Source organism: Cyprinus carpio, chromosome A16 (assembly GCF_018340385.1).
Source record: "Cyprinus carpio isolate SPL01 chromosome A16, ASM1834038v1, whole genome shotgun sequence".
Classification (NCBI taxonomy): domain Eukaryota; kingdom Metazoa; phylum Chordata; class Actinopteri; order Cypriniformes; family Cyprinidae; genus Cyprinus; species Cyprinus carpio.
Window position 1 is genome coordinate 5763522 of NC_056587.1, and position 12955 is coordinate 5776476.

General features: G+C 38.5%; 1 protein-coding gene across 1 annotated transcript; it reads right to left on the minus strand.

Moving 5' to 3' along the window:
* Window positions 1-431: 431 nt before the first annotated feature.
* Window positions 432-12622, minus strand: LOC109055760 (kinesin-like protein KIFC3; the record flags this gene model as incomplete). Its single annotated transcript, XM_042771891.1, has 19 exons — window positions 432-1442; window positions 1581-1810; window positions 1917-2046; window positions 2131-2251; window positions 2509-2639; window positions 2776-2880; window positions 3042-3223; window positions 3306-3417; window positions 3543-3673; window positions 4321-4468; window positions 4641-4814; window positions 4912-5109; window positions 5214-5351; window positions 5522-5587; window positions 5856-6028; window positions 10922-11174; window positions 11894-12057; window positions 12163-12253; window positions 12578-12622. Coding segments are annotated over 19 exons (2724 nt in total), but the record flags the coding sequence as incomplete, so codon positions are not given.
* Between the last annotated feature and the right edge of the window lie 333 nt (window positions 12623-12955).

Below are 12955 nucleotides of genomic sequence, written 5' to 3' on the forward strand. Positions count from 1 at the left end.
TTAAAGCACTTAATAAAATCAAGTACATTTTTGCTTAAAGGAGAGTTAAATCAGTCTCAGTTATTTGTATTTTTTTTTCTAGCATTATTCTGCCATTATTTAAAAGATGCAAATTTTCAGAAACAAACTGATAGACCTACAGTAGGTTTTTGGTTAAAAGATAACTTGTATGGACAGCACAATCTTTAACAATAAAATGCATTCCTCACCTCCTTCTGTAACACGGCTGAACCTAAAAGACCAATATGACATTTCACATTAAATGAAAACTTATCCTAATCATCCCAGAAAATGAATAATCATATGTCATTTATTTAAATATATCGATATTGATATATTTGTATGTTTATTACGAATTGCAAATGACTATATATATATATATATATATATATATATATATATATATATATATATATATATATATATATATATTAATGTTTTATTGTAACATTTTGTTGGGCCAAAACCTAAAAATGAGATGCTCACCACTAAGAGGTGCTATTGCACATAATGTTGTGAAGTATAGATACATTCGTTCTTATCTTTAGCAGATGGTTTCTTTTCCAATTCCTGGCTTTATTTCCTCCTTCAGTGACAGTGGTGCTATCAAAATAAATCAAGAACCATCCAGTTCATGAATCACCACTTTAGGGGTTGAAAATGTGACCTTTCGGTTATTAGCCTGGATCTTGAAATTCTAACGTGCCAGTTCCGTCAGAAATAAAATCAGCAAATGCTGATCTCGTGCAGTTTGGCTGAAGTCACATCCTCTGAACCTAATAAAAGACAGACTGGTTGGTTCAACACACGTAACAATCAGAGAAGTCCACACCAATCATACACAAAAATATATTATTCGGCCATTACTTCCTAGACTATATATTGTACCAAATGATTTCAAGGTTTTTGAGTAAATATAAGTAAAAACTTCAAGCATTACACAATTAAGATACTGTGGCCTCTTGAGTAGTGACTTCACAAGTTTTTATGCAAGTTTTTCTGAAATATCATAACCAGTCTTCCCTGTGGAGAATTTTCTGTGATACCTTGCACTTATGCTAACAGAGATAGCATAAGTCTCGATATTGGTGTTGGTGAGACTTTGACATGCAGATCAGCTGGTGGAGAAAAGCCATCGCTGGGTAGCCGGAAGAAACTGGAACTTATGTGGCATCACAGATGTTTCCAGAACTGTAGCCCTTAAGTCGGATTGGAAGCCTCAGCCAAGGGCTGTAAAGTGCAAAGCTTGTCCATCTGCACTTGAGTTGATGCCATTTCTGGTGTTTACTTGTGAGGGTTGATGGTGTGCATTAATTTTTGCTTTCATTATGTCCACCAGTCTCGATTTTTCGTGCAGCAGGGCCCAGCTCCACCTTACACACTCGCTGGGCAAACTTTAGAGAGCACAGGGTCTCTCCAACATTGCTCTCAAGAGAAGAAACCTAAAGAAAAGAAATTATTTGTACATTGTACACTGTTGTTAATTAGCTTTATTTAAAAAAATACTGTCTTTAAACCCCGCTTTGAATCCTGGACTATACTGCCAGGGTTATCTAGTGGATCTCTGTAAATCTTTGTACCTGAACAACCATGGCGGTTTTGTTGCCTTTTCCCAGTGAGTCCTGCAGCAGGTAGGTGAGTCGTGAGTTCCTGAAGGGTATGTGTGTCTGGTGGGCCTTCAGGGCCTGGATCACATCTCCTAGAGCGAGCAGCGAGCGGTTGATATTCTGGGCTTCCTTCAGTCTCTCCCCCTCTGCCCCAGACTTCCACACCCTTTCAGAACCAGCCAAATCCACAAGATTGAGCTTGCCTGCAAAAGAGAGGCCAGGGATTATGGTGATTCAAGGATAGTGAGGGCTTTTGAGAACTCTTGCACAACTTAAGCGATCTAAAGATCCAGAATCGTTGGGACTGACCGGTTGTTTTGGCTCCACTGGCGAGGTCTGTGCCCAGCACAGTCACAGTGAGCAAAGCATGAGATCGAGAGCTATGCTGGTTCATCTGTGTTCCAAATGTAATCCTGTTCTTTCGAGCTATGGCATGGTTCTGAATATATAAAAATAGATGATTGTGGATGGTGTTTTTTTTTTTTGTATGGTTTGTATTGTCTTGTGAGATGATGGGATTGACTTTCTTGATATGCTGGAAGCTTTTGACCTCCATGACCCTGAGTCCTGGCACATGGAGCTGACCCGTCCCATCAGGGTTGATCTTGATGTCAAGTTTCTCTCCATCCTTACTGAGCAGATCTCTGATGTTAACAAAAAAAAAATGTTAATGATTTAATTGTAATAAACTCCCACTCTGTAAAATGTGAGGGTGAGTAATTTAGGACAGAATTTTCATTTTTGGGTGAACTAACCCTTTAATATTCCTCAAAAACTGAACATCAGGTTATTTCATGAGCTAAAAGCTCACTTTACTCAATGCTTCTAACATTTTTTTTTTTTTTTTAATTACCAACAATTATCATAGATTTTGGCATGATAAAGACGTAAAATGCAATACCTCAGGACCTCATTGTAAATTTCCACTGAGCTGACACTGATGGTGTATGTCCACATGTCTTTTCTTTCCTCAATCTCATTGAACAGGTGTTTCAGGGCTCGTTGGTTGATGCCGGGGTTCTCAACAGTACCCTGAGCAGACACAGATGGTTAATGAGACCTGACAGTCTTATTGAATAATTAATGGAAACAGATCATCTGGGTCTAAAGTATGAAATTGGAACCATGTGTTATGAAAGGTATATAGTTACAGATCCCTATGTGTTACCTCCATAGTATAGGTCTTGCCAGATCCTGTCTGGCCATAAGCAAAGATGCAAACATGATATCCATCTATACAGGATGTGACGAGCGGCTCGATTTCCTGGAACACCTGAGAGATAAAGAGAGAATCATATCAAAAAGAGTTATTTTCAGTTTTGAGTGTTTTATTTATTTATTTAGACAGAATAGTATAGAATTGGTCCTTAAAATGACCATTTTAGTGACAGCAAGGTAGTTTTTAATGTCAATTATGACTTTTACCCTGCTTACCTCTTCTTGAGTGGCCTGAGGGTGAAAGACTTTATCCAGTTCAAAGTTTTTGGCCTTTCCTTTGCTTAAAACTGTAAGTGCAGATTCATTATTGTGGTCTGTTGTCACAACTACTGTTTGGCCTTCCTCATCTTGATCTTCCTTCAGTACTGGCTTTACACGGCACAGCACACGTATATTACCTGGTGAAATAAAAAAAACCTCTTTAAGATTTTGCAATTTAGGCAAAAAAAAAATTTAAAAAAAATTGTGACTGCTTCCTACCTTTAAGCTCCACTAGCTGTTCATGGTACTTCCTGCGGAGAGCTACCTCCTTTCTGTATTTTTCCATAAGTTCTTTGTTGGCCTCTGACATCTCATTTATACCTGCCATAATCTGTGGTAATATTAGAAAATGATTCATAAATGAAAGCAACAAATACAATGTGACTATATCAACTCTTAGATCTTAGAAGTTCTACATGTAGTACAAGTTTGTGCAGTAGTACTGTGTTTACTTACCTGTTTCTTGGCTTCTTTGATAGCTGTTCCATAGAAGTCAGAAAAGTTGCGGACCTGGCTGCGAAGGCTGGCATAATCGGTCTTCATGGTGCGTAATGTGGAAGGGAGAGCACTCAGACGCTTCTGGAGGGCTGGAAATTTCACATATAAACATGCACTAAGCTGAATACATTGCTGCATTAAAGATGCAGATCTAACAATGTCAACAAAAGGGGCGCTCATGAGCACACTGTAAGACAATATCAAGCACAATTCCAGAAATCACCAAAAACCTTTAGAGCAATAGTTAACCCACAAAATTTGCTGAAAGTGGTCTCACCCTCAGGTCATCCAAGAGGAAGTTGAGTTTGTTTTCTAATAAGAACAGATTTGGAAAAATTTACATCACTTTCTCCCTAATGGATCCTCTGCAGTGAATGGGTGCCGTCAGAATGAGTTCAAATAGCTGATAAAAACATCACAATAATTCACAAATAATCAACATGACTTCAATTCATCAGTTACTTTATTATGAAGTAAGAAACTGCAAGTTAAAAATAATAATAAAAAACATTATTCAGACATGTTTATGCTAAACTGTCACTTCTGGTGAAATTATTATTCCATAATAACACTGGATAGGATCCATTGGTGAGTAAGTGATGTAATGCTAAAATGTTCGGATGCAAAATGCCTGAGAGTGAGTACATTTTCAGCATATTTTCATTTTTGTATTGTCTGTTTCTTTAAGAAACAGGCATGAACCATAAGATTTGTACTATATTTACAGTAAACTCACTTGTGAACTGATCCTGCAGGCTCTGGAGATGCTCCTGAGAGCAGTTAGCTGCCGCTTTCACAGCCTCTTCTTTCTTTTCCTCAAGATGTCCAATCTCCTTCAGCAGCTCTTCCCTTAATGTCCCAATCTCCCTCTCATATGCAGCAATCTGTGGAGCATTTACTTTTTAGAAGAGCTGAGGTTTTCTGCAGTTGTGTTCTGACATGTGCTGTATAAATTATGAGTTTCGTATCTGAGATCCCAGCAACAGAGTTTGAGTTATTTTGCTGCAGTTATACTATGTGTACAATCATAAAAACAGACGGATGACGCTTAAAAACCTTGTGCTGTAAATTGCAGCTGACTTCATCTGAATGTCTGATGTTCTCCTCCAAATGGCGGCATCGTTCTCTCTGATTGCTTAGCTTCTCAGAAAGCTGTTCATTCTGTTGTCTGGCTTCGGATAGTTGGCGTAGAGTTGAAGGTGACTCTATCTCCACAGTTTGAGTAACATACTATGAGAATAAAAGTTATTTTTTTATCAAGTTTGTTGTTGTTGTTGTTTTTTTTTTTTTTAGGTTTTTAAAGTTCATATTCTTGAATTTTTCTTACTTTAACCACAGGCTCCTTGTTGCGTTCTTTGTCCAATTCGAGCTTCAGCTCTCTCACGCACTCCTCTCGTCTCCTGAGCTCTTCTGCTTTTCTCCATTCGCTTAGCTCCCTCTGGTGCTCCAGATGTGACAGCTGCTCTGCCTGCTGCTGCAGTGAACTCTCCAGCTGCAGAACGCGACTGCGCAGGTTCTCATTTTCCTGCAGGATAAGACAGTAAACTAAAGAAAAACTTCCTATGCAAAACAAGGATTTTTGATGTGCTAGATTTACAGTATAACTAGTGTATTAAAAGCCAGTCTTACCTTGAGGAGCACAGAGCTGGACTGTGATGGGATGACTGACAGCTGCTGCAGAAGACCCTGTGTCACCGTGAGGCTGTGTTTCAAACTCTCATTCTCTGCTGATAAGCAAAGCACTCGTTTTTCTGAGTCCGTTACTCCCTGGTGAAAAGAAAACACACACCATAAAAAGTCACAGCTGACCTGGAAAATCTGATGAAACAACCCAGATAAACTCTTGCTCATGAATTGTTTTGAGACTGTCTGGCCTGGTTTGTGATGTGCTCAGATTCAAATGCAGATTACTGGAACAGATTCTTCCAAAAGCTTACCGATGCAACTCTGAGTTTGGACAGCTCCTCTTCTCTTTCCTCAATACAGCTCTTCAGCTCATCAATCTGCAGGGACAAAATCAATGCAGTCAGCTTAGCAAGTCTGGAAAGAAAAATTGGGGAACGGGGTGAAACTGAATGAGCAGATAAATGGATGAAATGTGCAGCCAACAGGGTACAGCAGAGCTTAATACCTGATTTTGAAAATCCAAAATATTTTCAGGATTATTGTTGTGGTAGACATGCTATTAAAATCACTAAGTGGGTTGAATGAGCAGATGAATGGATAGAATCAGTGACTGAATGAATAGTGGGAAAGTATAATGCTGAGCACCTGCTGTTGGAAAGCCTGTACTTTAGTATGACGATCTCGTTCTCTCTGGTCAAGCTGGGAATGAAGCAATCGCAGCTCTCCTCTCAGCTGACTCTTCTCTACTTGCAGCCCGCATAGGGACTGAACCAACTTATGCAACCCAACCGGAGATGCTGCAGGAAGCATGCAGTCACCTACACATACACACACACACACACACACACACACACACACACACACACACACACACACACACACACACACACACAGACAGACAGACATAGATGTTTAGAGTGGAATTTCAAAAGTACACTGAACAACTGTAAAACAATTGCAAAGAACAGCAAGTAACATTCAGTTTTAAAGTAGACTGAAATAGAATTTTCTTGTCAAATGTATTCCAATAATCTTTGCTTTATTAAAAACTTCAAAAAAAATCATTCTTTATAGTTTTTGTTAAATTTATTTAAATATTATTTTATTTATTGATTTATTTGTTTAATTTCATTATTTGTATTTTTATTTGTTATTCAAATGGTAAGAAATTCCAGTATTACAGTATCCTGCCATAAAATGTATGTGCATAAATTTTGTTAATAAATAATCATTTGAGATATCAATATATCAGTTGACAATATGATAGATTAATGAAGAATTTAACAATGACAAAAATAAATTAAATTATAAATAATTTATATATATATATATATAAATTAAAATATTTCTCATCTGATTCTTTTGCTATTCACATTAATTTGATTTCATTTAAAAGGTAGTTCTAGTTGTTATTTTCTTATATAATAAATGTTAGAACTCCATTAAGCAACAACTCAAGACAATCTCAACAATGAGTTTTGAACTCAAAGGCCTGTGCAACGTGCCTGGCGGACTAACTGCTCTGAAACATTTTATTTAGTTTCCCGCCATTAATTATTGATATGCTGAGTCAGAGATGCTGTCTTTTCCTGTGCTGTGTACTAATTACTGAGGCAGGCGCTGTCAGATCTGCACTGCCAGTCTCTCTTCAAAATATAAAGGTTTCAAAAGTGGGGTTTTGCAGCAATGCATAAAAAAACAAAAAACAACAACAACAAAAAAAACAAGAACATTTTGTGAACCTTTCAGTTTTCTTTTTTGAAGAATGAGAATTCAAAAACTACATTTCTGTCACAGTTTCTTCTGTTGAACACAAAAGAAGATATTTTGAAGAATATTGTTCTTCCACCGAAGTCAATGGCTACCGTCAACTGCCTGGTTACCATCATTCTTCAAAATATCTTCTTTTGTGCTCAACGGAAGCAAGAAACTCATAAAACAACTTGGAACAACATGCGGGTGAGTGAATGATGACAGAATTTTCATTTTTGGGTGAACTATCCCTTTAAAGGTTCTTCATGGAACCACTGATGCCAATACTATATTTATATATCTAGTATCTAGCAGCGGTGCACGTGAAGTTCAGCTCTGCTAGTGTTTGTAAGTGCACTTGCATTTGTAAGAGAAGCAGCTCTCACAATGTTTTATTCATCTCTGTGAGCCACAGAGAAACAAGCCAAGTGCTGTAGACATGTGCCAGCCATACAGATGGACATTTTTACTAGATGGCTAATTCAAATAAAAATATTGAGATCTCACGAGCAACAAACACATGTATTCCCTTAAAACATTTAGCCTTCTGATTAACTTGAATCATATCTGTATTTCAGGTTGATAATTAAATGTCTGAATATATGTGGGTATCATGACAAAAGGAGCAACTAGCTTTCTTCTTTGAAGGAAATAATTTTTTTTCTATATGTAGATATGCAAACAGCATATAAAATATAATAGTAGACATTTGAAAAGTGCCTGATTCTTTCTTTTGGAGGGATCTTAAAACCCTGAAATGGAGTTATATTTTCTCTGCCAGCTTCCTCTCAATCACAGCTTGAGAATTATATCTATAATTGCAATGAAGGGTTTGTCATGATGTAATGATACAGAACTCAAATATCGGATTCATATAGATATATAGATTCAACAAAAGTATTGACTTTAAAGAAAGCAGCAGACAGGATAACTGTAGCACTAATAAACAACGTTTGGTGTGCATTGGTGTGGATGCTAGTAATTGTTATAGTTATCTTTATAATTATCATTCTTGGTGTGAATGGGCCTTTAAACACAAAATAGCAATAAAATAGTTGTGTATTTCCGTGAATGTGTTGGCTGATGTCACAGTGCTACTTCTGGGTGGCCAGATGCCGGACGCACAACTGCCATGAAGATGAACTAGATCAGATAGCTTTCGTCAGAATCTCAGACCTCCTTTAAAACACCTCTGGGTTTAATATAGCTCAGTAAATCCTGATGGCATACACACATCATGTGCATCCACTGAACTACAAAGACGAGTACATCTGACATCGAATTAGTGCAAGAGACGTGCACTTTAAACCAACGCAGTGTTTACTAGTGAGTCTGGCTGACAGGTGACAGAGGAACACCTGGTGATGTCTGAGGAGAAACAGACCGCCAGAGAGTCCAGATGCCCTCTGTAGCTCTGAGGCCAGTTTCTAAAACCATCTGTCTGCTATTTTTAGCAGTTTTCTGCAGTGTTCTCATTTAAAGTACAATTTTTAGCTGTCCATATGATGTGAATGGGTCCTCGTCTCTTTCACCATTGACGTCAAACTACAAGACTCAGAATCCAACAGCAAACATCAAATTACATCACAGGTCTTGATAAAAATCTTCTGAACTGCTATTTTCTTATTTTCTAACCTAAGAATAAAGTTAAGATTATTTCATATTCAAAAAAAAAAAAAAACCAATCATACTTTATATATAACAAACATGATTACTGTAACCATTTTAAAGAAAAAGGGATGTTTTGTTATGGCTTTTGGAGCAAGGGCGCCGCCATCTTGCAGTACCACCACTTGTGACGTCTCGGGGTTGGTTCGCTACGATGGCCAGTGCAATAATATAAGCATTTCTTTACATTTTGTACACACGCTTGTTTTGAAATGGAGGAAGATGACCTTGAAAGCACAGTTAGGTCCATAATAAGTGCAATTGCCTATGCATTAGAGTATATACGGCGGTGGGGCCGAGCAGTAGGACCTATTAGGGATGAATAAGTCGTGAACCTGCTGGTTTGGGGTAAAGTGCGGATTGGAAACAATACTTGTTTACGTGGATACTCCTCACGTCATTCCGACGTGCATTTGCTGATGATGGCATGATAGAAAGATCAATTTGGTAGCCCTTACTCACGTGCTGTCCAAGCCGAGCTGTGGCTTTGTGTGTGTGTGTGTGTGTGTGTGTGCGGCGGCGCGAACAGAACTTATCTATCACAACGCGTGAGTTACTCATTTAAAGGGGTCATATGATACGATTTCATATTAAATTTTTCCTTTCTCTTTGGAGTGTTACAAGCTCTTGGTGCATAAAGAAGATCTGTGAAGTTGCAAAGACTAAAGTCTCAAATCCAAAGAGATATTCTTTATAAAAGTTAAGGATCAACTTAACTTATCTCTGTTACTGAAACTGCCATGTTGTGGAGTCGCTGTGTGTTTCATTGAAGTAAAACTTTGTTTGGCCTTCCAAAAGAGGACATGACTAGAAATTAGTGGTTAAGTTGTATTTCAACACTGTTCCAGAACAGTTCAAACCCAAATATTCTGATGTGTGCTGCATATTTTATGGAGGATGAGGACTGTTTCCTGAACCAGTAGCCTGCAATGCGTCTCTGGCACAACAGCTGTTTCTATAAAGTTGGGCAATTCCAACTTTGCAAGGACAGTGTGGCATTTCTGACTCACAGCCTGTAAGTACATTTTTTATATTTAAATAATTTGCCAATGATGATTCAAACGAGTTTTGAGCATTAGAGTAAGCTTGTTGTTTGTCGTTTCTCAGATCACAAATGCAGACATGGTTTTATGCTTACGCAGCGCGATACGCAATGCAACAGGTAAAAAGACAGTCTAAGTCATTATAATTAGTAATTATGTCCCCACTTGATGCAACAAATGCCTTGTTTGTAATGGGTTTTATTGGTTTTGTCTCGTCTAGTGATGTCTGGATCACGAACGAATCTTTCTATTTAACCGGATCTTCTTAGTGAACTGGTCGAACCAGTTCACCAAATCTATCTGAATCATTTGAAACGGTTTGCGTCTCCAGTATGCACTAATCCACAAATAACTTAAGTTATTCGATTTATAAACGTGCCTTACAGTCCCTCTGACATGAAATAAACCAATATCCCGAACTATTCAGTTACTCCTAACAGTACATTGACTGAACTGCTAAAAGCGATGATGGGAAAGCGATGATGGGATGTGCACGAGCAGAGCAGCTGGACTGAGTCTGGACTGAGTCTCGTATAACGACTTTAAACCACGACTCACGACTTTGTAGCGTTCCAGGCAAGTCATGCCAAACTGCCTGAGCACAAGGAATTGTAGCTAGATTATTAAATTTATTGCAACGTTATATTGTCCTGAAGTCTGTTTCTCAGCATGTACCACTTGCATAAACACCGCAACCGTAAGCAATATCATCCGTAGGGGCTGCCATAGTTGTTTCGCGGGCTATGTGACGTCAGAGCTCGGAACTGGGAGTACATCGATCTAGTACGAGTTCACGGGTGGGAAGTCACGGGTTTGACTGCCGTTCTGGTGCACTTTCACGGGTAGAAGGTTGGAAAAGTACGGGTTGCCTGGAACACGGCATTACTTCAGCCATCAGAGCTAACCAACCCCGTGACATCACACGTGGTGGTACTGCAAGATGCCGGCGCCCTTACTCCAAAAGCTATAACAAAACATCCTTTTTTTCTTTAAAATGCTTACATTAATCACATTTGTTATATACTTTTTAATCAAAGTGGAAATCACTTTACTAAATAATGTTAACTTAACTGACTGCTTCACTTCCACTTTAAGACAGACCACACAGCAGGGACAGTGAAATAGTTAGCATCCTCTAACAAATCAAAATAGAGGTAATAGCGGCATCTAATATTAAACTCATCGTTTTTCACAGCTAAAATCTTCACATTGAGATTCTGTTATTTCTTTAGGTTCAAAAGGTCTCACCCTCAATATCAGATGATGGGCTCTGCTGCTGAGTGATCACTTCCTCCAGGCTGTTAATCACACTATTCTTGTCTCTGAGGCGCTGGCGGTAGGAAGCACGCAGGGCCTTCATTTTCCGCCGGTGCTGGACGCGGTGTCTGCGCAGCTGCAGACGGTACTGATCTGCCTGCTGCTGCAGCTGTTGCAAGTGGGAATATTGCTCCAGGAAACTCAGCAGGTGTGTCATCACAGACAGCAATGGAGACTCTGTCACCTGTAAAATACACATCCAATTTTACTCAATTATTTAATAAAAACTGTGCACTTATAAAACATTATAATTTTTTTTTTCATGTTCAACTAGATTTCTACACATTGTTCTGGAAAATGTGACTAGTGTGCTTCCTTTACATAATTTGTCGTCACAATGCTAGGGTGTTGTAGGTGTTTACCAGAGCATTGCTAAACAGTAGCTAATGTGTTCTGTGAGGCTGCCAAGGCGTTATGAGAGGTTGCTAGGGTTTTAGGTGGTTACTTGGTGGCAGGATTAAGTAATCAAAACTTAAACTAAAACTATAAACCATCATTTATTTCCTGAAATTATAGAAACTTAATAAGGACCACAAAAAAAGGACACTAAATTTAATTTTTTGGTAATGAAAATGAGGCTCCAAGGGACATATAGTAAAATCAATATTCAGGCCCATTTTACTTCACAAAAAAATTAAATATGGCACCCATCCTGATTAAGGTCTAATGAGGTCCTTGACTTGGGTCATTGCAAGTCTTTTCTGTCATTTTATCAAATTTGCTTATTCTGAAATGCAATAGCACACTTCTTCAAGCCACAAAATCTGAAGTATCATTCAACACCATGTAACAAACTGTGCATTATAAGATGTGTGCCTAAGGGTCTGTTCAAATATTGCAAACTACCACTTCACCAAATCACCACCACAATGAAATGTGTGGCAAATGCGGATGTAGTTAGACCTTTTCATTTGGTTCTGCTGGAGAATTAGTAGCTCTTCTCTTTTCTGCCTCTTGCTTGAAAGACAGGAAAGCTGTTAATGGTGTTTTGGCAGGTAATCCATGACCTCCATTATACTCATCATCTTCATCACTGAGGGACGTCCCATCACTATCACTACTGCTGCCTGAAATTTAAAATTCAATTATGGTTGTATACTGATAACATGGAGGATCATCTCTTTGTATTCAGATCATTATGTAACTAAACAACATTATGGAAACATTCTTACTCGAATCACTTGCACACCCTCTTTTGCCCAACCTGGGGGTGTGGCTACCCTTCCCCTTGCTCTCTGTTTCCATGGAAACATGGCCAGGCCCCTGTCAGTTACAGAGGAAGATGAATGTGATTATTGGAAGGTGTTAAAGCCACCCCTGAGGACATACGATACGTGACTGTGAATGCATGCATTATCGAATTCTCACCTTAATGAAACTGCCTCTAGTTTCTATATGGCCTGTAATATTATATTTTATATTAAATATATTGAATAAATAATTTTTTACTTAAATATAAAATTAATATTTTTTAATAAATCACTGCATTTTTCTACCAAGACCTTGTTTGCATACATTTTATGCAGACAATGAGGAATGCATATATTAGCATGTCTATCGGCGTCTGTCCGCTGCGGCCACACATACCTCCGGGGATTCTTTGCACGGGGAATCTTTGTGCACTCCTTCTAGTTTTTGATAATAGTGTTTTTTGATGTAAGTGTGGGGGGATTTTTGGGCATACATGTTTCCTGAGGTGCAGATGTAACAACGACAGCGACTGGAAAGAAATGCTTTGGCTTCACAGCATCCCTCTGCTCTTCTCACACTGCAATGCAAACAGACAAGTGTTACTAAACCACTGCTCCAGAAGCAAATCCAGCACAAGAAATCCAGTCTGAAAGACATTCCCATTGTCATCAAGCTCCACAGAACGATGCTATTAACGATGCTATTATGTTTCGCAGAGTTTTACCTTCTGCTGAGGTTGATCCTCAACAACTGCAGTCACTGCATTCTCATTCT